The 26,744-nt window shown below is 46.9% G+C and overlaps 1 protein-coding gene across 1 annotated transcript in view; it reads right to left on the reverse strand.

The window, feature by feature from the left end:
- Positions 1–26,744, reverse strand: part of IQCA1L (IQ motif containing with AAA domain 1 like) — a 1,109,403-nt gene that overhangs the window by 870,336 nt on the left and 212,323 nt on the right. Inside the window, exon 4 of the mRNA XM_069646014.1 lies at positions 1,074–1,265. Coding sequence (XP_069502115.1) covers positions 1,074–1,265 — 192 coding nt within the window. The remainder of the gene's footprint in view (positions 1–1,073; positions 1,266–26,744) is intronic.

The following is a 26,744-nucleotide window of genomic DNA, read 5'->3' on the forward strand; positions in this document are numbered from 1 at the left end:
CTTTCTGGGAAGCTGCTCGACCGGGACACAAGGCATTTCAGAGGGGTGATCCCCAGACATTGGATGTGCGGGTGCAGGGGGGAGTTGGGTGTGGGAGGAGGGGGTGGGGGGAGTTCAGTTAATTGTTATACACTGTTAAAAGAAATCTCAATAAAAGCATTCAAAGCTGGGCACTTGATTTCATTTCAGATGTTTGCATGGAGGAAACATTTAGCCTCATTCTGAGTTTGGCAGTAATTCAGATGGAAATACCACCAAACTCCAATACTGTCGCTCATAATGGAAGTACATTTTCCAAATTATGAGTGGCATTTTAGCAGAATGAGTCCCCATTTATGTAGTCCATCGGACTTCATCAGGGGTTTGGAGTATTTACTGCACATGGAAAATCTGCCTGTGGTAAATCTTCCATCTTTTGGCAGTAATGAGGGGGGAACATTTTCTTGCCAAGTACTTGAGATTTCTCCTCCGCATTACCACCAAACTGAGAAAATGGTGGTGCAGTAAAAGTGGCAGTAATTCCATTTCCGACACTTTTTTGCTGCACTGCCAAATTCAGAATGAGAGACAATGTGACAGGAACCCTGCAATAGTCACAGGAGCCCATGACATTTTCATCTTTCCAGTCATACAGATATTTACAGCGAATGACTGGGGCTTTCTGTCTGGCGTAATCTCTGCTCTTATCTGAACCAGGAAAGGATCCAGGAAAGAAACCAAGCGATGGGTTCCCAGAGTCCCGCTCGACATTATACACTGATCTTGGAGCTCCTCAATAATTATTAAGGGTGACTGAGCATATGGAAATGGAGGCTCTTAGTGATGAGGCCCAATTTCTTTCCGAGTGAGTAAAAGAAACACTTCACCAAATACTATCATTTGCTATATGCAGACTTTTGATTCCTAGCTTTATAGCCCTATAACGGCCTTCAGAGGTTAGGACTCCTGGAGCCATTAAAGCCCCCCTCTATGGGTGTGATTTCTAACTTCAAATTAACCCTTCATGTCACTACAGGCATTTCTGGATTGACAGACTTCGCCAACAATGTAAGCTGCCGTCCCTTACCCCTCACCTTTTGAATAAGCACTGCTGCCTTCTCGCGCTCTTCCTCTGTGACTGAAAAGGCTTGGATTCTCTTCTGTCTCGCTTCCTCTCGCTGGATGTCACGCATGAAACTGGCGCGGAGACGGCCCTGTCGAGCCCGTTCCGCAATCTGGATCAGACGAATGGCTTCTTCCTGTGGCATCTCCCGCAGCACAATGCTCTGAGAATTCAAAAGGAGTGTGGTGAGTGACAGTAGGGCATGTACACATCAGTGATTTAGCAACCCAGAAAAGTGCAGAACAGGAAATGGGGTAGTGGGACTGAGGACATGGTGCACATCTAGGACCAGGTAAGGCAAGAGACTCTCTCGCTCTATGACATTTAAGACTGATGGTATGTGGGTTTTTCTTGAGGGATGCACAGTGTCTAACTTTTGGAGATAAATGGAACAGGGAGCAGAAGAGCACTTTGAATGCAATCTCTTGATTTGACGCAGCAAAACAAAGTCACATGCCAATCCCATTGCAATTCAGTTGTTGACCAGAGAGGGAATGCACTGGGAAATCGGAACCAATGCAGGTGTGCAGTCATGCCTTTCATCAGCACCACTTGATTGATCATGTCTAAGCTGCCACAATGGCACAGGGTCCATTGCTATACTAATTTACTAAAACCACATGGACTATTGTGTTGAGCCCTCTGCCGTGGTGCAGGAATCATTAGTATGATACTGTTATAGGACCTCATGGAACTTCAGATCCAACCCCTATACCGATCTAGGAAGAAAGAAGTTACATATCTCTGAACATAGTTTTTTCACCTTGATATCCGTTGTAGAGTCACAAGCTTTGTGTTAGTGTGAAGTCTAGTACTGGGATCCTGAATTATATGTAGCCGATTCACATATTTATGGCCCTTGTCCAGGTGGTCGTCTATAAGGTTGTCTTTTCATGCTGCAGAGGTTGGCAAAATACATACCATTGGGAGGATTCATAACTGTCTAGCGCAGGGAAAGCAGCGCAGTCACACGGCATCCTGTACTCTGGGCGCTCGTGCATGCAAACAAACATCCTGAACAGCATGCCATGGAGATAGGGAAGCTAGACACATTACAACAAAGCATTAATTGTGGCACAATGAAATCAAGGGCCACTTTATATACTATGGTCAAACACTTCTACACTGTACACACGCTTTTAGGCACAAGGATTTTGTCAAGTGACCGAGGACACTGAGATGGAATGTCTTGTGATGATAGTGACAGAAAAAAACATGCTATAACTGCAACTTGCGAAAAGCAAAATACATAGTCCGAAATGGATGCTTATTCTACTCTAAATGCTTTTTGGGAATTTTTGTCTGCATTGTGAATTTGAGGTGTTTAAGAACAGACTAAATCAGTGATTAACCCCTTGAAGTGTGTCAGAAATAAACCTTTAATGAGTCTAGCAATTATTGTAAAGAATTCCAGAAAGACGAATTATTGGGTATTGCTATTCGTTCTTGTTTAGGGTCACTGCTCTAAGTGTTAGACTTGTGGAACTCCCTGTTTTTTTAAGAGGTCTGAACAAGAAAGCCAGCCACTCCAGCCACAAAGAGCCACATGGTGCTGGCCATAGCCCAGGAGATTTTATATCTTAATATATATATATAAATATATATATATTTATTTTTTAATTATTTGTTTTAGGGGTAGCCAGGGAAACCACAGCGCAAGGGAGACCTCAGGGGTTGCAGGTGAGACCCCAGGTAACCCCCAAATAACATCACTGGGTACCCTAAGAAGCATTCTACCCCTGCAGCAGCAACTTGTATTTGCCCTATTTACAAGAAACACTGGATTCACAGAATCAAATATTTTGATTTCCACGATATCTAATTAAAGCCGAGGGCCCTGGACCAAGATGGTGCCATTTAGGTAGACATTCATGATGGTTTTGGAGGAGTGGAAGAAGGCCAAGAGAACCTCCCACCAAGTGCCACCATTAATGGGAGAGTAGGAAATAGGAGAGAGAGCCGAGACCATATGAAGTTTCCATAGGTCCGGTGAGGGAATGACAAAGATGATGTCTGTGAGAGTCTTTCTGGAGGAAGTACTGATATAGGTATCAGCAATAGGGAGGCCAGGGTTGACGAACAGAATGTCCCTCTTGAACTTCTTCCTGCCAGCTTTAGTGAGAGGGCTAGAGTAGGAGATATAGCAGTTAGAGAAGATGGGGGAAATCGAGAGCACCCAAGAAGGTGCCAGGCGGAATGTTGGAGGAAGTGAGGCGAGAGGAGGGGGGCACATCCCCAAAGCTGTGCAGAAAGAGGAGGGGCACACAGTAGGGGAAACCAGAAGATGCAGGCAAGTGACACACCACAAGGGCTTACAATGACAAAGCAGGGACAGCAGAGATCAGGCTAGAAGGGGATGAGGGAGGGTGGCACACAGTGACTACCAAAAGCAACAGTGAAGTGGGAACCTAGAGCATGGGAGAGGACCTAGTGCACAACAGTATACAACAGCATACAAAGTAACCAGGTACAGCACAACAATGGGAATGCAAAGATGTAAAAGCACACCTTCATCTCTATTTTATACCAGAGAGCAAAATGCAGCACAAAATGGAGATGCACAGATGTAAAGTTCAATGGCATTAAGACAGTTGTAACAGACTACAAAAGGTGCAAAAGTGGCATGTTATTTGGTGAATAAAGAATTGCCATCAGAACAACCCATTTTAATTTACATGGCCCATGTGAATTAGCAAAGTTCTGTAATCAAAATGTACATCTCCAAGGGGGTAGCAAATGGCGCAGACCTTAGCAAAGGAGGCTGGTTTCCTGCAGAGCCGAGCGAAAATGCAAAATTCTTAACTGCTGCATGAACTGAGTTGAAAAGGTTAAGGCGCAAGTCTCCAATCTTAAGGAATTCTATGTTGGCCTACCGGACAAAACAGGGAAGAGACATACAAGCTGCTTACTGAGCAAAGTGGAACGCTATTCTGCTTTAAGAGAGTTCTTCTCAGACCGCAGTTATTGGGTTTTGACAGTATGTGTTAAGACATTTGTTACTTTCCTTTTTAGCTACAGATTACAAAAGGTGAAGTTACATCGATCCAATGTCGAGGAAGTCTACTTAAAGAACTGAGCAGAAGAGCTGAAATTCTAGCCTACCCTGTGGAGCAGACCTTCCAGACCGCATACAGTGAGACTTGAACATTTGAAGTGACAAAGAACTTAACTCGGATACAGAGGTGTAAGAACCTCATGGTAGGAGACTGAGGGGGGGGGGGGGCGGCTAGCTGGAAATGCTGCAGGATGCGACTCCGCTGAGCTCCTGATCGCTGATGCAGTTCTGGCGATTTAAATACCCCTTCTGGAGGAGTGCAAACCCTGAAAATGTAGGCGAGGGATTCTCGAGTGCTGGAGACATAGCAGACCGAAATTGGTGGTGATTGAGGACCGGAGAAGGCGTGGACGGCGGTCCAAAGTCCCATGGAGAGTCTGGGGAGACAAGATGGCGGGCCCGACCTCAAGCACATGGGACGAGCGTGAGCACTAAGGACCGGGACGGAGGCAGTGAGGAAATGGATGCCCAGCGCGGGTGGCGCCTCCGGTGAGGAGCGGCGGGGGAGTGCGAGTCAGGAGGAAGGTGTGCAGCCCACTGCACTTTGGGAGGAGCCTGAGGGAGCAACAGCAAACAGGGGCATGGCTGCATAATACAAGGAAACAGTTATGAGACAGCTGGGGTGCTGCTCTCCCCCTCCGATGCGTCGGAGGAGCTTCTAGAGGTGCGGCGGGGAAATTAAAATCAATTGTCACAACGTCAAGTAGCGGTCCACCCCCAGGCACAGGCACATGCCATGACAATTCCCTTAAATTCGATTGGGGGAGGAACGCTTCAGCTGCTGAGCCATCACGGGCTGAAACGACCTCATTAGCAGGCCACATTAATGCCCGGAAGATACACACTACCAGCGGGAGTTAGGGATGGAACGTGGGAGGGGGAGAGGAGCAGGAGGAGAGCTCATGAGGCATGAGATTGAGGTGAGGAGTGAATGAAGGATAGAGAGAAGCGGGGGAGGCCTCCTGACACCACCTGAGGAGGGTAAGGGGGAGGAGAAGGTCCCTCACTACTGGAACAGGCAGCAAGAATAATAAGAGATCAAAGGATTTACCCGAGCCCCTAGGGGTGAAAGGAGAAGGCGGTGAACTGGGGTGACTCCCTCCCCCGCCACAGCAAAACAAAAGGGCAAATAGGGAATGAGCCCCCCAAGTGACCTGGGGGCTGAAAAGGCAGGCGCAATACTCAGGTGAAAGGACATGGAGGTGGTTGGGGAGGATGATAGGCGCCCGCGGAAGGGGCACAAATCTGATGGGAATTTCTCGCGCACGTGGGCACTAAGGAAGGAATCTCATCATCGTCGCAAAGGAAGGGGCCCCGCATGAACATTTAGTCTACATAAGTGCCTAACAGAAGCAACGGGTACAAAGTGTAACCCAGAGTGCTCTTCCTGCACAGTTAAGTTAATCCCACTCGTGGGTCCCAAGGGAGGTAAGCTAAGGCCACCATAAACATGGCCAAAAAAAAAAAACAAGTGAAACTTAAGGGCCCACAATCAGGAGACATCAAAACACTCATGATGGGCGCCTAAACTCCGAACTGGCCCAAAAGCAAACGAGCACACAGATTTATACTCCTCCGGCGCCCCTCCAAATGGAGGATGACCCCCCGCTCCAGAGATCTGATCTACAAGATATGCTGAAGGAATTTAAAAAGACAGATTCATACTCCTCCGGCACACCTCCAAATGGAGGATGACCCCCCGCTCCAGAGATCTGATCTACAAGATATGTAAAAGGAATTTAAAAAAAGACATCAGGGAGAATACAGTGGACTTAACAAAGGCCATCTCGGACATTAATAAAAATGTCATGGCAGTGGAAAGGAGAGTGGATGAGCTGGAGACGGTCACATGTGAGCAGGGGCATGACCAAGAGATTGTGGCACAATGGGTGGAGGCTGTGGAAAAACAGATGGATACAGAAAACAGATCAAGGAGGAATAATATAAAGATCAGGGGGATTCCGAAAGCAATCGTGGACCGGGACCTAGAGGAGTATGTCCGGTGCTTGTTCCAATACATCATGGGCGGAGAAGGCGACCGGGAGACAGTACTGGATTGCACCCATCGTGTGTATTCGTCATGGCAATTAAGTAGGACCCTCACACTGGATGTTCTGAGCAGAGTACATTTCTACCAAGTGAAGGAAGAGATCATGAGGGAGGCTCATAAGCAGGAGCCGGTGAGGTTTAGAATCACATTACTGACTCTGTTCCAAGACTTGGCACAGGCGACGCTGATCAAACGGAAAAGGGTGAGAGTGGTTACAGACTGGCTTCGTTCCAATAAGGTCCGATACCAATGGAGTTTCCAATGTGCTTTAAGATTTGAATGGCGAGGACGACAATTCATGATTTCCAAAGAAGAAGAAATGACTTCTCTCATGGAAGAGGGAGAGAAGGGACAGTTATCGGAATCGAATGGAGACCAGCAGGATGACGATATGGCTCTAACGTCAGCAAGACAGGAACGAGGGAAACCGATCCAGCCCCAGCTGAAGGGGAAAAGCAAACAGAAGACAGTCGAGGAGGGAAGCGGCTCAAAATGAATACCGTTAGGCCAAGACCTAATCAACACCTCCAACAATTGCATCACTGACATATACAGCTGAATGACAACAAACAACCTCAAATTAAAACTGGCCAAAATAGAATTAATGATCTTTCGCCCAGAGGACAACGCAACCAACTCAGAACTGGACTGGCCGCCTGGCATGGGAACCCAACCGGGACATCAAATGTGGTAAAAAAAACGGTGAATACTCATGGACAACAGACTCTCACTGGAACCACAAGTTAATGCTATTATAAAGAAATACTTCTCCCACGTGAGACTACTTAAGAGGGCTCCTCCGCTACTTCTCCTTCCCACATAGAACACTCGCAATCATCTCCCTGGTATTGTCAAGAATTGACTATGCAAGCAGCCTCTAACTTGGAATGCCAGAACGGCTCACCAAAAAACATCATCACACCCAAAACAATGCAGCAAGGATATTCCTGAGACGAAACATAAGAGACCGCGCCACAGCAGCTCTGAGAAGCCTACATTGGCTCCCAGTAAAAAAGTGCATTAAATTCAAAGCCTGCTGCTTTGCCCAGGAATCATTACACAGACAAGGAGCCAAATTCATCCGGGCCAAGATCAAACTCTACTTACCAGGAAGAGACCTAAGATCAAGCGACGACATTCAAATCGAAACAAAACATTATGAAAAAAGGAAATTCTGAGGCATTGTATTCTCATGTCTCATTGTTAATATATGGAACACAATACTGAAGGAAATTAGGATGACAGAAGACCACCTCAACTTCAGAAAACGACTGAAAGCATAGCTATTCAACTCCCAATGACCAGCACAAAAAGGACACTGCCAGCGATATCAAGGGGACCAAAGGAAAGCCAGCAACTATTAACCCCGGTTTCCAACTCCTCTGCAGAATACTCCACACTTACCTCAATTGATCCTTTGGATCAGTCTAATTCCTACTGAAACACACAACCCACACATCCACCTGTGAAAGGTGGTGCACCATCCAGCAGGCATCAGGTTGCGCTGGCTAATGAAGGTGTAAGTGTTGGCTGGAGCTCAGCAGGTAGCGGCTTCTGTAGGAGTGCTTGCGTGTGCCCACCTTGATCTTCTCCTTCCTACGGTGGAAGATGTGAGTAGTATATACGGATAAGTTTAATCAAATTGACAGACGCCCTCCTAGGCGATTGGCCCTAGGTCATGAGGCCCATCTGCTTTTAATTTCTTTTTTATTCAATTTTTTATAAACGTGCTTTGGTTCCCTTTAATCTTCTTGTTTACATTACTTTCTATATGTATTTTGTTGAATTTAGTTTTATATACTTTTTATTTGATTTTTAATTGCTTCTTTCTGATTTCAAATTTCTTTTATCAAGGACATCTTATCACCCTAAGACATAAGTTATTATGGCCGCTCCCCACACACGCAGAGTGCAATATATTTGACCCAAAGGTGAAAGCTAGTACCTGCTGGTCCGAACAGCTATTGTGCTGACGGGCATGCCCGGGCAGTCTCTATTGGTTCGAACAGCGGCTGTCCCGACAAGCAAACCGGGCAAGCCCAGAGATCAATCAGAGTTCCAAGCCATGGACATGGGTGTGATATGTATGGGGAGGTGTTGTGGGCTCTGTGCTTTAAATAGAGGGAAGACAGAGAGTTTATCTTATCAACAACACACACATTTATCTCCAAACCTGTACATTATGTCCCCGGATCAGCCCAAAAAATTAAAGTGTAAGAGAACGAAGAAACCACAAACAAAAATGATGGTGAATGTTTGCTATCAATCGTAAAGTCCACCAGTGATTGACAACAATCATTGCAAAGTGGTGATTTATGTAGTTTAACAATACCAACCATTAACCACTCATAACTCTGACAGAAAATTGCTATTAGGACGAGGAAGCGGATGACTAACTGGGAAACAGAAGCTGCTATCAATGCTCTGTAGTGAAAGTTTGAGTGGAAGACCCACGAGGCACCATCGTTCATGGATGTTGTCAAAGAGGCTCCCCTTCAGCGACTGGTAGCACTGCCCTTGTGACCCCTGGATCAGGGGTTGCAGTGGTAGTGCCGAAATTCGAAAGGAAACACCCTCTGAAAGAACTGTGGGCCTCATTCCTACCCTACCGGTATCCTGGCAGTAGAGCCGCCAGGATACCGGCAAATGTGGATACCATTTCTGGCACCCGGTACGGCGGCATTGCCGCTGGAATATGGGTGCCGGCGGAGCGGTGTTCATCCCCATTCATGGAGGGGATTTGCCTTTGTTACCGCCACCAGCAATGCCGGTGACGGTAACAAGGGCTTTTTGGGCCGGTAGAGCACCTGGCTTACCTCCAGCATTTAGCTGGAGCATCCTAGGGTCTTGAAATGTGGTTTTCGAGACCTTCAAGTTTTGATCCTCGCGTCGCTTAAAAGGAGCTTTGTCCAGTCCTTCTACGGCCATATTGGTGTTTCGCTTATTTCAGGCAACCCGTCTCATGTGTTAAGGGGCTGAAATCCGGGGAAAGGGGTGGGATGTCCAAATGTCATGTAGCCATTAATGTCCAGAGGATCCTAACGCGCAACTAAGCAAAATGTGGTGCAGAACGCTGTGGAGTTGTATAACGAAGAAACTAACAGATTTTCTGCTTTCTATATAGAGAGATAGAGATGAGTCGTGCTACTTGTCTTTTCATATTTCAAAGCAATTTGCTCAGCTCGTGTGAGCATCTTTGCTTAATGACTAGTTTTCATCAGTATGTCATTTTCATACCACACACATTTGTGTAGTTCAATTTTGAGCACGATGCATGGACTACATTTAACTCCTGCTTGAAATCTCGCGCGAGGGTGGTAGCTCTCCCTCCTGCAGGACAGCTGCAGGAACAACAGGAGGATATGGAACAGAGAACTGTACACCTGTGTCATCCGTGTGACAAAGAGTAAAGGGCGGTGGTCTACAATTGCATGCACACCTGCTGTGTATCTGCAGTGCTGCTGAAGCAGGGTTTTATTTGTACATTCTGTACAAAAATATGTTTTTGTACCGAATGTGCATATTGGGACAACATGAAAAAATGCACATTTTGTTCAAGAACGATATCTTGGAAATTCAACCTTGCATTGAGCAGTAGTTCTGGACACACTATGCCATATCGTTCAAGTGATCCTCATATTTAGGGTTATACTCATTTCACTCTAATGTGACAGGCACTGCAATGTCGAGCCTGTGTTACAAACTTCGATTAAAGTTAATGTAGTACGCCGTGGCCAGTAGAGATATATTCTCATCAGCGTCAGAATATCTTAGTGCCCAAGATCCACCAATAAATAATGTGCTGGTGCTAAATGAGCGCGGACACCCGCAGGTGCAACATGATAAACTCAACATAGTCCAGTCAGATTGGCTGGAGATAGACCTGAGAATAGAATGTGCACTCAGAGCTTTGTCAGCCAGAGCCGTATGCAAGACCCTTATGCTTATGACTGAAAAGTCCTTGCGCGGGGAGGGGAGGAACGTTTAAAACCAGAGGTTAAGTGTGTGAATTAAATGTGCTCATTTTAAACTTCATTTTATGTGTGTGTGTAGGTTTAAGCAAATAATGCTCATGCGTCTAATTCTGTCATGTCCCAGACTCTTTGACAAAGCAACATTTTACCAAACATGTTAACAGTGCTTCTATATTAGGATTATTTCCCTGGCGTTCTCTGGAGTGTGGGTTTCCAAGGACAGCTGAATATTTCAAGACCCTTGCATCCATTTGCATGGGATAAATAGACTCCGATGACTACAAACATTTTTGAGTCTGTCAGATTGCTCTATAAAGTATCGAATCCCAATGTGCTTAGGCAGTGCTGCGCATAAGGGGGCACTATTCAGGCCTTTGAAATTGCACTTGGCATGGGATGCCGTACCTTGCTTGTGATGACTACATCTGGTATGTGAGGTTTCAACTGTCCTAGATGTCAGGATTTGGGCATGTGTGGCTGCACTTAACTTCTCAGTACCTCGATCTGTAACAATGTACCTACTTACAATAATTACACCTGGCTTATAAGGCTTTGCCTGTCACAAGGCAGAAGTACTTACGTTGCATGTCTCTTTCAACAACTGGTGGCTAAGGGCCCTAGAGGATGCCCCTTTGGCGGCCTAATTATAGGGATCAAACAAGGGGTCCCTTTGATGAATGTAAAACTGATCTTGAGTTCTGCTAACGTTTTGGCCATAGAGGCGGAGGCGAAAGGAGTCGGGGACCAAATGGCAGTCCTGCTAATTAACATCTACGCCACCCCCAGATAGGGAAAATCTGTTCGGACAGAGCACTAGCGGGAGATCAGGAATTTATTTTGCTAGGGATAGACTTAAATGCCTGGTGTAGAGATAGAGAAGATAGTCCGGCATACAGATGTGTCAAGCCGATCAGCACAATGAAGAACCCCAGGGGAAACAAAAAAGGGAGTCTGTGGATGGACATGTTGAGAGAATGGGGGATGGTGATGTACAATGGGGGACCCTGGGAGATATTCCGCGTCAGAGTACCTGGTCCATGGGCAAAAAACAAGCAACTCTGGACTATTTCTTTGGCTCCAATGCCTGCTCCGAAAGGGTACAGGGATTGGAAGCCAGAGGGACGCAGTTCAGGGATCATCACATGTTGATCCTATCTATTGCAGTTCAATTGACTCCAAGGCTAACGGGGTGTGTGTGGGAGGTGGCGAATAACTATGGGGGGAACTGGATTAGCTGGACACCCAACAACATCTCCATGGCAACTAGACATATTAATCTGTATCTCGAACAGGAAACAAATTGCTGGGAAGGGTGGTAAGTTTGGAGTATGGCTGGAAGCCCTGTCCATTGAAACAGGGATGGTGAGGGATAAGCAGGTGACCCGTACAGGAAGGTGGAGAGGGTAAGATCTTTGATATTGAAATATGTGACACCAAAAGAAGGATGCATCAAAAGTTGAGGAAAGCTATAGAAGTGGAACAGTCTACTCTTACTCTCGAGCCCAAAATAAGGAAAATAAAAAGAGAATATAAGAGCTGGTTGAAAATGAGAAGGCACACAGCGTTAAATATCCGCTAGCATCAGATGTGTGTTGCACTTTCTAGTGGAAATGCGAGGACCATCTGGCAAATACTTGCAAAGGCCAAGGGAGAGACTAGGGGCAGTATGATCAACCCTATCCCGGGGGAGTAAATTACTAGAGTTTACAGGGGCTAACTTAAAGACTAATGTAGAGCAGCAAATAAAGGTAGGCGAGTGGGGGAGATGGCCACTTGTTTTAGAACTTGATGACATCTACTTGGCAATAACCAAACTAAAGGGGTTGCGGGTGCCAGGACCAAATGGACTGTTGAACGCTCTATTGAACGACGACTCCAAAGCATGGGCATTGGTCTTGAAAATTCTTTTTGAAAAGGTGTGTGAAGAAGGTCTAGTAACCGATTCATCATTGAAGGCTACCCTTTCGCCAATCTATAAAAAGGGCAACAGGAAGAGTGCGGAAAACTATAGATTAATATCCCTGTTAGATGTAAAAGCCAAACTGTTTTCCGGCTTTGTGCTCCAAACCCTACAGGACTGGGCAAAGGAAAATAACATCTTGGATTACACACAAACAGGTTTCCGCCCGGTTCTGCAACCACACACAATATACGACAGCTTGACAGCCTTATCAGGGAAGCCAAGATCAAGGGAAACCCAGCGCTTTATTTGATCTGGGTGGATTTCAGTGCAGCGTTCGATTCCGTCAATCAGGATTACCTGTGGTTAAAGTTGAAAAATTGGGGTTGCCTAGAATGGCTATTGGGAATTCCGGTCCTATTACACACTAGGAACAGTGTACAAATGCGCCTGAATAATATGGGGGACTTGTCCACCCCGGTAGAAGTAAACCAGGGTGTTAGACAAGGGTGTAATCTGGCTCCACTGCTGTTCTGCCTCTATCTGGCCGACCTGCCCGCTAAGCTATTTGGGGAGTATGGGTCACCCTGTGAAGATCTGTTCGAACAACATAGCTAGCCTGCTGTACGCAGACGATCTTGTGTTGCTCTATCGTACAATAAGAGGCGTGAAAAACTAATTTAAGGCACTTCTAGAATACGCCAAGCAGAATGATCTAGTTATCAACATGGGCAGGACCAAGACAATGGTTGTGTCATGGAGCAGGATAGCTAGGGTGGGTTTGCAGATAGACACACATAAGGTGGAATACGCCAACAGTTACCCCTACCTGGGGCTGGACCTATCGGTAGATGGGGGGGCATAGTGTTATAGTCGAGAGTAAAAAGAGAAAGGCTCGACAATTACCATGTTTGATCTACAAATTTGCCAAACAAATAGCAGGGTTCTCTTTGGAGGGGATCCTAAAGTTATACAAACAGAGATTCTCACCTGCCATCCTTTATGGTCTTGACGCTTTGGCCATGAGGGACCTGACCTGGCTAAACGTGGTGGAGGGTCAATTCTGGAGAAAGCTCCTGGGTCTCCCACCTGCCGCACAGTTGGGCTATCTGAGATTAGAACTGGGATTACTGTCCCTAATGAGCCAAGCCCTAATGCAAAGTGGCATTTTGTATATGAAAGCGAGAAATAGACTGTTGAATTTAATGGGATCAAAGTACGAAAGGGAACGCAATCATGAGTATGTCACCTTGAATGAGATATGCTTTTCAAACATAGGTTGGTCCCCTGATTTTGCAAGAGGAACCAGGACTTAGGTATTAAAAACACTGTTCAAAAACAAAGTTAAACAGTGGGACTGGGTGGGAAACTTCATACACCTGTAAAAGCTGCATGACTTTAAATATGTACTGTGGATAGTTCTTTGTTATTTTCAGCCCCAGAAAATACCTCCTGAAGTGCCCTAGTCCAGCGGTTTGAATGTTCATTATGAAACTACGGACAAATCAGTTGCCATTGCTCGCACTGCAGAGGGCTCAAGCTAAAATAACGGCTGGTGAGAGAATCTGCCGTATGTAAGGGCAAAAAGATCATAAGGAAACACCCAGACGTGTGCTGACATTGTGTCCCAGATGGGGACCCACGTATAAGACAAGGTTGGGGGAGTTTGTAGGAATCTATGAAGCAATCAAAAGCGATGAATTCAGGAGCTATTGTTTAAACACTGACTTTGAATCTGTGCACATGGCTTTGTTTTCAGTTTGGCAAATGGTCTCAGGGTGTCTGAGTAAGACGATATACTGTCAACAGAGGTCCAAAAGAGGGGGCGATACTAGTGGCACTAAATCTGATGTGTGCCCCTGGTATAACTACAGACTCTACGACCGAAAGAGAGAACTTAATAATAATTCTAATATGTATCCGTTAAATACTCCTGCTGAGAAACATTTTGCACAATCGTAAAACTGAATTTTAAGGTTTTTATGAACACTTGAATTTATGGAAAATTAGAAACATTTGAAATGTCTATCGTTGTTTTATATATGTTAAATTTTGTAACGTTTTTTTTTTTTAATCAACACAAATAAAACTAAATATAAAAATTATAATGTACAAGTACCCAATAAATGGTTGTGTCTAAACCATTCCGTGGAGCAGGACATATTAAGAAGATAAAGTGGGCCAGGAGGAGAGCTTAGGGGACATGTGTTCACATTGGGAGCAAGACGATGCTGTGCAGCATGGGTTCGATCCCTGGCCGAGTGCATACAAGCAGAAGGAGTCCGGCATTAAGCGTGATTTAAATAACCAATAAAAAGAAGAAAAAAACAATCACCCCATTGAGGCTTGTGCCACACCTGCTACTGTGGTGCAGGCAATATCTATTATTATGTATTTGGGCCCCATAGGTTATTGTGTCAAAACCCTACAGTTGTACAGGAAATATCACTTTTACAATGTACAAGCAACCCATACATGCCTGTATCAAAACCTCTGCTGTGGTGCTGTCAGTATCACTATTATAATGTACAAACTTCCCCCTAGGCGATTGTGTCAAAACCCCTGACGTTGGTCAACAAAAATCTCACTAATATAAATGTACAACCACCCCCATATATTGTGTCCAAACCCCTGCTGTGAAGCAGGGAATATGACTATTATAATGTACAAGCACACGATAGATGATTGGGTCCAAACCGCTGCCATGGTCTAGGGAATATCATTATTATAATTTACAAGACGATCCTAGATGATTGTGACATATCCTCTGCTGTGGTGCAGGCAAAAATCACTATTTGTGAGGCGTTGCCCCACAACTGGAGCACACATCTGCCACATACCAACGAGGCAAATGATGGAGAGTGAAATTGGCCCGCACAAATAACATAAATCCATGGAGGCTGATGCGAGAACAGAGAAAGCACAAGGAACAGAAAAGGAAACAGATGGAAGGGAAACCCAGTCACAACCAGGGCAAGGTGGCCTGGGGCTGCAGAGAGGGAAAGCAAGTGCTGAATGGCAGGGCCAGGAATTAAGAAATCCAGCTTCCCCGCTTATAACAAAGGGCACCCTAAAAGCAAAAAGAAGTGGTGCGGACAGATGCTCCCTAACACAGAATTTACCGGGGATTAGGGCGAGGATCCAGCACAGTACACAGGCAAGAAGTGGACCAGAGCAGTTCCCAAGAGAATCCAGTGATTATATTGAATAAAAAACAAAGAGGTATTTAATAACGAAAACTTCTACAGTGAAAAAGAATACCGAATTTGTATTAAATATATATATGGGGTAGGGGTAAGGGGTTGAACCGGGTGGGGAGGGGGTTCGGGTTGGGGTTACAAACATAGGGAAACAGGGGACTTGGGAGGCAAATTAAAAAAAGACTTTCAGTATTTTTGAGTTGTAAAAGTTTTGTTATAAAATACCTCTCTGTTTTTTTTATTTGTTATGATCGCATGCAATCGTTCCCAAGAGGGGGTGGCGTGGGGCTCCACAACCTACATCAAGGAAAAATAATGTAAGGTAACTGGGCTAGAATTACCCTATCGGGAGCAAGAACCTGACATAAGGATGGAGTTAAACAAAAAAAAAGAACAAATTATTTACCCCAGGTAATGTTCTTTCTGATGGATGTTCCTCCCATGTACTCCTCATCTTTGATATTCTCCGATATCCTGCTTGCAGCTTTGGAAAACATTTCCAGCAGCAGAGGGAGCCATGCATCGTCGACTCGTGGTCCTCCAAGGCCTCCGTCCCATGCTCAACCATGACGTCGCCCGTTACCTCAGTCCACATTTTCCCCCCCTTACAGCACAGTCTGAAAAACCCAGGCATTGAATGAGAGCTAAGTGTAAAAACAAAACAAAAATGGTAATTCTCCCTGTAATAGAGGGGTGGGATGGAGGGCGATGAGGAATACGTGGGAGGAAGATCCATCAGAAAGAACATTACCAGGGGTAAGTAAATTCTTCTAATGAATTGTGTCCTCCCACGCATTCCTGATCTTTGATAGACTCCCATAGCAGTATGTAGAAGGTGGAGGGTAAGGGGAGAATTTATTTTTGATTTTTGCCATGTAGAACAGCCTTTTCAAATGTATCCTACTGACCGATACAGAATCCAGGCAGTGATGCTTGGTAAAGGTATGTGGCGAAGACCATGTTGCAGTACTGCAAACGTCTTGCACTGGAACCCTTCTCTGAAGACCCGAAAAAGCATCCAGTATTCTAGTGGAATGTGCCCTCAAACCAATAGGGAGATCCTTGCCCGCTAAATTGTAACATTCAGTGATACATAAAATAATCCGTCAGGATAAGGTCTGTTTGGAAACAGCCTGACCCAGTCTGTGGCCATCATACCCACCAAAGAGCTGGTCGTCCTGTCTGATCTTAGCCAACCTGTTGATCCAGAAACTCAATGCCTTTTTTGTATCCAAATGGTGCAGTCTCTCTTCATCCTTGGAAGGATGCAGAGGCGGGTAAAACGTAGGCAGGTGGAATTCAGAGACCACCTTAGACAGAAATGAAGGACACACCCTCAAAATTACATTCTTCTTGTTCAAGGTCGTAAACGAAGGTTTGCAAGACAAGGCTTGAAGCTCGCTAACTCTATGAGACAAAGTAATCACTGTCAAAAAGACAGTCTTGAGAGTCAACATCCTTAAAGGACACGAATGAAGGGCCCTGAACGGGGCTCCCATAAGGAAATCAAAAAACAGATTACCATCCCAAACTGGGACAATAAATGGAACCGGAGGGAAAATGCGTGTTAGTCACTTCAGGAACTGAATGACAATGGGAACTTTAAATTAAGAACCCTGTTCAGGCAAGCACTTAAAGATGGATAGCGCCACCAGATATCCTTCTGCAGTGGAAGCTTGCAGCCCCTGATGGGCCAAATTAAGTCAAAAAAGTAACATCGAAGGTGTATCACAAGAGAAAGAAAGGGTCAATATATCTAGCTCAGCACCCGCCGCAAAACGTGTTCCAACGGCAGCAGTACAGAGCTTAAGTTGCTGGCCTTCTGGCTGAAAGCAACACCTCCATCACGTTTCCCGGGAGGTCCCAGTCTCTGTATCTCATCCTCTCAGAAACCAAACGTGAAGGTTCAGAGTCTTATTTCTGAGTTAAGAACGCAACCCCCCTCCTGAGTGAGCAGGTCTTCTCTTTGAGGAAGACGAATCTGAGGGCAGATGGATATGTGTAGAAGGTCTGGGTACCACATCCTCTTGGCCCAATCTGGAGCAATCAGGATCATGGATTTCCCAAACTTCCTCGACCTCCTGATGACATGAGGAATGACGGGGACTGGTGGGAATGCGTACAGGAGTGGAAATTCCCAGTCCACCACAAACGTGTCCCCCAAAGCTCCTCTATAAGGAAATTCCCTGGAGCAGAACAGATCGCATTTCCTGCTGACACTGGACACAAACAGATCCATTTGAGGGGTTCCCCAAAGGGCGAATATCTCTAGAAGGACTTCCTGAGCTAACTCTCCCTCACGAGAGCCTGTGCTCTGCCTGCTCAGAGTGTCCGCCGCTGTGTTCTCTTCTCCGGCTAGGTAAACTGCCGATAGAGAGATTCCTTCTTGAAGACCCCAAAACCAGAGCTGCATTGCCTCTCTGCACAGTGGTAGTGACCCTACACCTCCTCTCTTGTTGAGGAAATGCATAAACACTGTGTTTGTCATTAGAATGGCATTCTTCCCTCACACATAGGGCAGAAAGGCCATCAGCGCCAGTCTGATTGCCCTCAGTTCTAAATATATAATGTGTAGTCTGAACTCCAATGGAGACCAACAACTACTGATTGTCAGTTCATTTGTATGAGCTTCCCAACCTCCAGCCATGGTTGCCAAAAAAGTTCCCCCTTCAACACATTCTCCTCACAGGCCCACCAAAGGAGATCCTGTGCTAGCTTGCTCGGGACCTGAAGTAGATCTGTCATTCTGCAGGAGAATTGTGGGAATTGGGATCTGAGAGCCCACTGAAGGGATCTCATTCTCAGACGGGAATATGGCACCAGGAAAATGCACGATGCCATGAGACCGTGCAACCTCAAAAAATCAAAAGCTGGTAGACGTTGGGCATTCAGAAATTTCATGACCATCTGCTAAATATGTTGAGCCCGCGCCTCGGGTGGTGAGGCTTTCCCTGAGAAAGCATCCAGGACAGATGCAATAAATTGAAGCTTCTGACAAGATATTATGTGGCACTTCTAGAAATTGAGGGTGAAGCCCTGTTTGTGGAGAGAGTGGCAGGTGATGCTGAGATGTTCCAGGACCTGCTCGGGAGAACGGGCCCTGATCAGCCAATTATCCAGGTAGGGATAGATGTGAATTCCTCCCCACCTCAGATTTGCTGCCACTACCGCCATCAACTTGGTGAACACCCTCAGTGAGGAGGTGAGCCCGAATGGCAGAACCCAAAATTGAAAATGAGAACTGAAAATGGCGAACCTCAGGTACTTCCTGTGCTTGTGATGAATAGACATATGGAAGTAAGCATTCTGAAGGTCCAATGATACCATCCAATCCTGGAGCTGGAGGGCCTGGAGAATCTGAGAAAGAGTGACCATCATGAATTTGTCCTTCGTGATGAACTTGTTCAAGCATCTCAAGTCCAATATGGGTCTCAGTCCTCCTTCCTTCTTTGGTATTAAGAAATAAGGAGAGTACCATTCCTGGTTCCTCTTCGCTACACGTACTGGCTCTATAGCGCCTTTCTCCAGCAGGAATGCGAATCTCCTGCAAAAGGACCGGATCCGGTACCTTGAATGACTGTCTCCCTGGGGGACAATCAGAGGCCTTTTCAAGAATGGAACGCAGTAACCTTTGGTTACAGTGCAGGGCCCAAGTATTGGAAGTAATGTCCCACCATTCTTCCATATGCTGAGTCAGCCTGCCCCCACCACGTCCTGTGGACCAAGGCCTCAGAGAGGTTTTGGTGTAGCAGTGGCGGCTGATGATGGCAAGGAGATTGCAGCTGCCTGGGCGGACTTACCACCTTTTCTTCTTCCACCACAAGGACATCTCCACTGGCCACTTTGTGTGCTCTGACCCCTTGCCCTTCCAACTGATGAAAAATAGCAAAAGAACCGGCCCCTCTCACCTTGAGAAGCCATATGGGTCTGTTGCGGCTGTCAAATTGCTGCACCGAGTGATTTTGCCACTCATTTCGAGGAATTAAACTTTTCCAAGCTTTCATGTGCCTTGGAGCCAAACAAATGGTAGCCGTTGAAAGGAATGTTCAGATGCCTTGGTTTAACATCTGGTACAAAGCCAAATTTACGCAACCAGGCAAATCTCCGCGAGACAGCACTGGCTGCCATCGCTCGGCTAACATGGTCACCTGAGTCCAATGCAGACTGGAGCGACTGGAACAGTGCGTCCTTGCCATCATTTTAAATATTATGTACAAGCACCTTGTTGAATGATGTGTCAACCCCCCTTGCCGTGGTGTACGCAATATTACTATTATAATATACAAGCTTCTTCTAGATGATTGTTTCAAAATCCAAACCGTTGTTTAGGATATATCACTATTAGAATGTACAAGCATACTCATAGATGTTGTTTGTCCAAACCCCTGCTGTGGGGCAAGCAATACCACTATTAAAATGTACAAGCACACCATGATGATGTCAAAACTTCTGTGGTCTAGGGAATATTACCAATCTAATATACAAGCACTCACTGGAAGACTGTGACAAAACCCCTGCTGATGTGCCGGCAAAATCACGTTATTATGTACTAGCAACATATGGATGATTGTATAACCTCTGCTGTGCTTCAGGAAATAACAAAATTATATTGTAGGAAAGACATGATTGTGTCAAAGTGGTGCAGGGAATATCACTTATATAATGTACAGGTATCCCATATAGGATTAAGCCAAAACCCCTACTGTGGTGCAAGAAATATAAGTATTAAAATGTACTAGCGCCCCCAAGAAGATTGAAAAAAAGTCTGTAGCGCTGGCAAAATAGGCATTATAATGTATGAGCACCCCATTGATGATTGTGTCAAAATCCTGCTGTGGTGCCGGAGAAATCACTATTATAATTGTGACAAAGTCCCCTGCCCAATGATCATGGCAGGGGAAACTTACAGGGCACACAGGACCTTTAAAGTTAACCCTGGAGACAGAGTCTCCCCTCACCGACCATGAGGATAATTCCAATCCTCCCCTGTGGAATCAATGAGCAGTGGTCTGGGCGCTTGGTTCCCCTCACGCTATTTCAAAAAGTGCACTTAAGTCTGCTAAAACAGAGACTGGGGCTAGGCCGAGGAATCTGGGAAGCAGTCAACCAACCCCAGGCCCCACCTCAGGGGGAACCTACCAGCCAATGCCCATACCAGCAACCTAAACAGCAAGAGGGAATTAATAACTCCAAGATGGTGGAGGTAGTTCCTGAAGCTGCGGTCTGGAGTTAGGAGGATGGAGGAGAAAGCAGAGGCAGGAAGGAGTTTGGAGAGACCTGGAGGATGGTGTGTGGAAGGTGATAGAAGGAGTTTGGAGGAGACAGAAAAGGAGAAGCTGAAAGGAGAGGGGGAGCTGGATCTAGTGGAGATTGGAGAGTAAGGAGGTGGATGTTGCATTGGATAATGTAGGGAAAAGAACAAGAACAGGTGTAAATAGAATGCAAGGAGAAGGTGGAGTTGTGTCAGGCGGGTGGTGGTACAAATAGCAGGCGAATTAAGATTAGCTGTTGTTGGATAAGATAGATCATTTTTGGAAAGGGTGTTTGGAGAAGAGAAGAAGGGGATATGGAGGAGGGAAGAGGGGTTAGTAGGAGGAGAGTTACAACAGGGTTTTTGGATCAGAGACCAGAGAGGTGAAATAGCAGAGTTCTAAGGGGTGGTTGGAGAAGAAATTCAGGAGGCTACGGAGGAGGAGGTGTGAGAAACCTGAGGGTGTTCTTCCAAGTACACCTTGGGAATCCCTTATTCAGGTGGCCTGGGGAGGTTTGGCGCTCTCAGATCCCAAACCCTGGGGGTGGACGAGTGAGGGAGGATCACCTGGATAGGGGAACCCGGGGTTATGCCCCAGGGCTGATGCAGTACTATGCTGAGCAAGAAGGAGAGGCAAATAATATCTCTGAGGCCTTTATAGGCTATAAAACATCTGCCTCACCTCCTCCCATTAAATCTCCTTTACCTAGATCCAATGACCCCTCCATACAGAAACAATCACGTAAAATTTCAAACCCACTTGCACCTGAAGATTATCCATCCCAAAATCCCTGTTTGTCTGTTCCCTACCCGATTACTCCTGGTCATTGCCCTTCCCATTCTTCCTCACGTCCTTCTAATTATTCTTCCGGGAAACCCCAGTATACTACATTTTCAGAACACTACGATTCCAGCAGCAGGACCGGGCAGGACCGAGGGAAGCTCCCGCTCCCGTGGTACCGGCCTTGACTCCAGGAAAGCCAAAAACCAGGCGGTTCATCACAGCCTAGTTTAGGGGAGAATCAATAAAACCGAGCTGTGTTGAATGAGAAGCGCAAGGTGGCAAGTTTGAAACAACTGTTTGATGGATTGTAAAAAGTGTTAAAGGGATACCAGGTGCAGAGGGAAAACCAGCACCATGTGGGTACTAATTTAAGAGACTCTTGTCGATCTCCATCAGAGGGAAACTACGGGTCACAGAAGGCTGTAGGAGAGTCGCCAAAAGAGGTCAAAGTGGTCATACAGGGGGCCTAGTAAAATCCCTGTACAATCGAAAGACTTTGATCTATGACCAGTGTGAAAGAAAGTGAAATTAACCCCACCATATGAGAAGTAAGGGATGCGAATCCCACAAATACAAGCAAATGTGAAGTTGGCAAGAGTGAGCCCGACTGAGGGATGCTAACGAGAAGGGGGCAAGTCTAAAGTCCCAGGAAACAGTGTGTTGACAAGAATGAACCCGGCGGAGGGATGTTCCCTAGAACTGTTTGAAAAACCATCAAGATTTGTGAGCAAAGGAGAAGCCATAGTGAACCCAGAGAAGGGAGGTTGAAAGTAAAGAAGGGTTAGCGCCCAAAAGAGGGGGACCCAGGGGTGAAGCCATCACCCTACGTGAAACTGTGGTGAACAATTGAGAAGGGTCAGCGCCCAGAGGAGGGGGACCCAGGGGTGAAGCCATCACCCTATGTGAAAATATAGTAAGCAATTGAGAAGGGTCAGCGCCCAGAAGAGGGGGGCCAGGGGTGAACCCATCACTGAGGAAACATTGGAAATGATCTTTTATTTGTTAAAGGAACTTTATTTTGGAACCAGAGAGGCCCTCGAAAGTGAGAGAACACAGCTGTGCGGGGTATTGATATCATTAAAGAACTTTCTAGGGATTTGCGCCAAGAAGAGGGGAATCTCTGGGTGAAAGTCGTCACCCAAAACCCATGGAAAAGAGACTGTGTATTTGTTGTGTTAGTTGAATACGTCAGATTCTCGAAGGCAAGAGTCTTTCAAGGAAACAAGACTTTGCCATCGACGGTCCTGAGAATTGCACTAGATCTGTCATCTCGTGCTGGAGAAGCCTGCAACTGTACTGTGCTCCAAGCTCCCATCTTACCCGTGTCCAAAACATGGGGAAGGGAGGCCCAGGCTACTGCATCCTGACATTATTTAAGAACACTTTTTTATTTTCTTGAGAACTATCCCACACACCTTGTGTTTTAGTTGTGAGGTTTGACAATCGGTTTCTTAGTATAGGGCCTTTTTAGTTTGACGCCACTAGGACTGCCTTATTTTTCATTTGATGGTCGACACTTGATCCCATCTTAGATTTAGGATTAGATTAGGCTTTTTTCCAACCTGCATACAGCATTCATCTTTCAATAAACACCCTTGAACTGTGATCACTTGTGTCTGTCTTACTTGTTGCCACCATGAATTTCTCACAGAGGGGATAGGCAGACCGATTGAGGTGGTGGAGGAGGTAAGTCACACGAAGGTTGGAGGAGGAGGGACCAAAGAAGTGGAAGGAGAGAATGCTAAGGAGGTGGTTTAGGGAGTACATTGAAGACGTTGTGAGGGAAAGGTATCAGGTGAAGAATAAAATCAGTAAAGAGATCTATTATAGGCAGGAGGCGGTTGGGGCTTAGAAAAGTGAAGGAGGGTCTGAGACTGAGGAGGAGCAGGTGGAGGGAGGAAAAGACGAACAGTAGTTGAGGGGGGGCGTGGCTACGAGAGCCATGTAGGAGGACGCGTCCTGGAGGAGCTCCCGAGATCCTGCAACGATCCGGGCAAATATGTGCGGTACGACGGATCGCTGACCACCGACGATACACATGATGGTGTGTGAAGGTATTGGCCACGCATTGTGAACTTTTGGAGAGAATCGGATTAACGGCGACGGAGATCGGTGGCTATGAGTTAAAAGACTCCGCGAACAAAGGGCGACTCAAAATGGCCGACCAGGGCCCGGGACTGGAATAGAGGCGAGTTGTGCGGTGGCCTAGCTGTGACGGTGCACTGTACACAAACTTGCTACTTTAGCAACCGATCGATTTCCTGAGCCATGTCGAACAGGCCGGTGCGGCCGAAGGTGAAACAGCCTACCTTAGACGATTTCACTAGAACTCCCCCGAGCCAGGACACTACCAAAAGTAAGGAAGCGCTGGCTGGGAGTGGCACGACGTCTTCGTGCACCAACCAAGAAATCCTGGCGGCGATTGTGGAACTGAGGGCGGCCTGGGAATCCAAGTTGGAACTGGCCGTTACTGAACTGAAGATTGCACTGGATCGCAAGGTTGGAGAGGTCCAAGAGGACGTTAATCTGCTACGACAAGATGTCAGGACCCTGGCGGAGCGCACGGAGGCCCTCGAAAAAGAAGTTGGCCCGAATACAGCAGATTGCGCCACTCATAAGGCCGACTTGCATGCCCTGACACAAAGGATGGGCAACCTGGAGAGCAGAGCGGAGGAGGCTGAGGGACGAGCCCGTCACAATAACATCCGCATCGTGGGCCTACCGGAGGGGATGGGGGGCCGTGACCCTACGGATTTCATCGAATCCATGCTCTTACAGGAGATATCTGGAGGGGCCCTATCTCAAGGATTTGCGGTAGAAAGAGCACATAGAGCCCTAACTAGGAGGCCACCTCCGGGGAACCCGCCTAGGCCTGTGATCGCCAAAATCCTTAACTACCGCGACCGGGAGAGGATACTGGAATACTTCCGTAAAGGAGGGACGATCACGAGAGGAGCGGCAAACATCACGGCTTATCCAGATTATACTATGACTGTACAGCGTAGTCGCATGAACTTTGGGTCTGTAAAGCGGAGGCTGAGAGAAGCGGGCCACAAATATATGTTACTCTATCCTGCAAAATTGAAGGTCTTCCATGCACATAAAACCTTGTTTTTTGAAACTCCGGAGGATGCCATGGGATGGCTCGATGCGCATGGATGCCCCCAGGAATCAGAAGTTCAGCCCAGAAAGGGCTCGGAAGAGATACGGGAATCGTAACATGGCGTCGCAAGATGGCGTGGCTCGTGGGACTTGAATATAGTCGGTGTGACACCTTCGGTAAAGAAGGTCAGATGATTGCACTATTTGTCAGGACATTGTGAATGTTTATTTGATCGGGAGCCTTACGGGGCGATACTCTCTACCCCACAATAGTTTTAGTTGGGTGGCCGTTAGGGTGACCTCACCCTACTGGGCTCCGTTCACCGACCGGTGTTTGCGGAGCTAGATGTGGGGGTGCCTGAGCTCTGAGGCTGGAGCTGGGCAGCAGTTGGGGTGTGTGATGTTGGGGAAGGCACGGGTGGGGGGAGGGGAGGGGAGTTGGGGTTTAGTTGTGTATATAGTTGAAGGGAGTTTGAGCTTATATGAGGAGTTACTGGACCGAAACGCTATCTGTGTCATGAGGGCGGTTGGGGGTCGCTACATGGGAGGCAGGGGGGAACGTACTTGCCATGGGAGACCTTAAGATTGTCACCTGGAATGTCAGGGGACTTAATAGTTATTTAAAAAGGAATAAAGTTATGTTGTACCTCAAAAGGCAGAGGATTGACATTGCACTATTGCAAGAAACACACCTGAACCGACACAAGTTAGAACTGGTTGAGAAAAAGTGGAGTGGCATGGTGGTGGGCTCCCCGTACTCTGCCTATGCCAGGGGAGTGCTAATCTGGGTAGCACCGCACGTTCCGTTCAGAGTCATGTGGCAAGAGGTGGACACGGAGGGCAGGCTGGTTATGCTCAGAGCCCTGGTGGAGGATAGAGAGGTTTGCATTATTAACACATATGCCCCCAATCAGAATGCTGCTGCATACTTCAGGACCCTATGCACCCCTCTGGGCACATGTGTGGGGGGAGCGATCATTTGGGGAGGGGATTTTAACTGTGTTCTCGACCCAAGGGCTGATAGGTCCGATGATAGGATTGATCGGCCCACCCCGGCGGCCAGAGTACTACAGACGTTGCTGGGCGACTTTGGGCTGGCGGATGTTTGGCGACTGAAATACCCTGATACCTCGCAGTATTCTCACTACTCTGCTCCACAGCGCCTACACACGAGATTGGATTATTTCTTTGCCACGTCAGAAGTGGTGTTGGCGACCACTCAAATTGAATATAAAGCGAGGGTCCTATCGGACCACTCGCCCTTAGTGTTGACCTGGCAGTATGGCCGCCCTCGTGCACGAATACCTACATGGCGCCTCCGTGCGGAGGCGCTTAGGGACACGGTTTTTAGGGAGGACATCAGGGAGGCGATCCAGCGGTATTTTCAGGTTAACACGGGCAGTGTAGATTCGGCGGGTACACTTTGGGAAGCATTCAAGGTTGTGTTACGGGGGGACGCTATTTCCAAGTCAAAGGGCCTGCAGGGTGGGGTTCTGATGGAGCTAGAGAAGGCGGAGAGACAACTGGAGCGCGAATGTAGCAAGGCAGGAGGGGATGCAGACCTAGTACTTGAGCTGCAGCAGCGGTGTTCGGAGCTTTGGGAGAGGCTCTGTAACCTTAACTATAGAAAATATGTTGAGAGGCAGCATGCGGGTGGAGACAAAACTGGCCGCCTACTGGCATGGCTATATAAGAGAGAAACCCCTAGGCCCCCGATCAGGATGATAGTTAGGGAGGACGGAGAGGAGGTAGACACCCAAGAAGGAGTTAATGCAGCCTTCCTTGATTATTATAGAGCACTGTATGAGGACATAGGGGGAGAAAATCAGGCAGAGATCAGAACTACACTGGAAGACATAGAGCTGCCCAGGATTAGTGATGAAGAAAGAGAGGAGCTGGACGCACCTATTACACTAGAGGAACTGGAGGAGGTAGTGAAGGGATTGCCCACTTGTAAGACCCCGGGCACGGACGGACTCCCTAGTGAGTTTTATAAAGTGTATGGAGCAGAGATACTCCCCCCGATGCTAGAAATGTTCAATGAATCTTTCGAGAAGGGTCGGTTACCGGAAACGCTCAGAGAAGCGCTGATAGTGCCGCTCCCCAAGCCTAATAAACCCCGACAAAGCTGTGGATCGTATAGGCCGCTGTCGATGTTGAACCAGGACAGCAAGATCCTTACGGCGGTCCTGGCCAACAGGCTACGTAGGGTCATCAGTAAACTGATACACCCGGATCAGACGGGCTATGTCCCCAACAGGAACATAACTCACAATCACAGGCGACTTCACCGGGTGATTGAAGAGGGGAATAGAAGTGATGAAGA

The sequence above is a fragment of the Ambystoma mexicanum genome, chromosome 2p (genome assembly GCF_040938575.1).
Source record: "Ambystoma mexicanum isolate Mex_15411 chromosome 2p, UKY_AmexF1_1, whole genome shotgun sequence".
In the NCBI taxonomy this organism is placed as follows: domain Eukaryota; kingdom Metazoa; phylum Chordata; class Amphibia; order Caudata; family Ambystomatidae; genus Ambystoma; species Ambystoma mexicanum.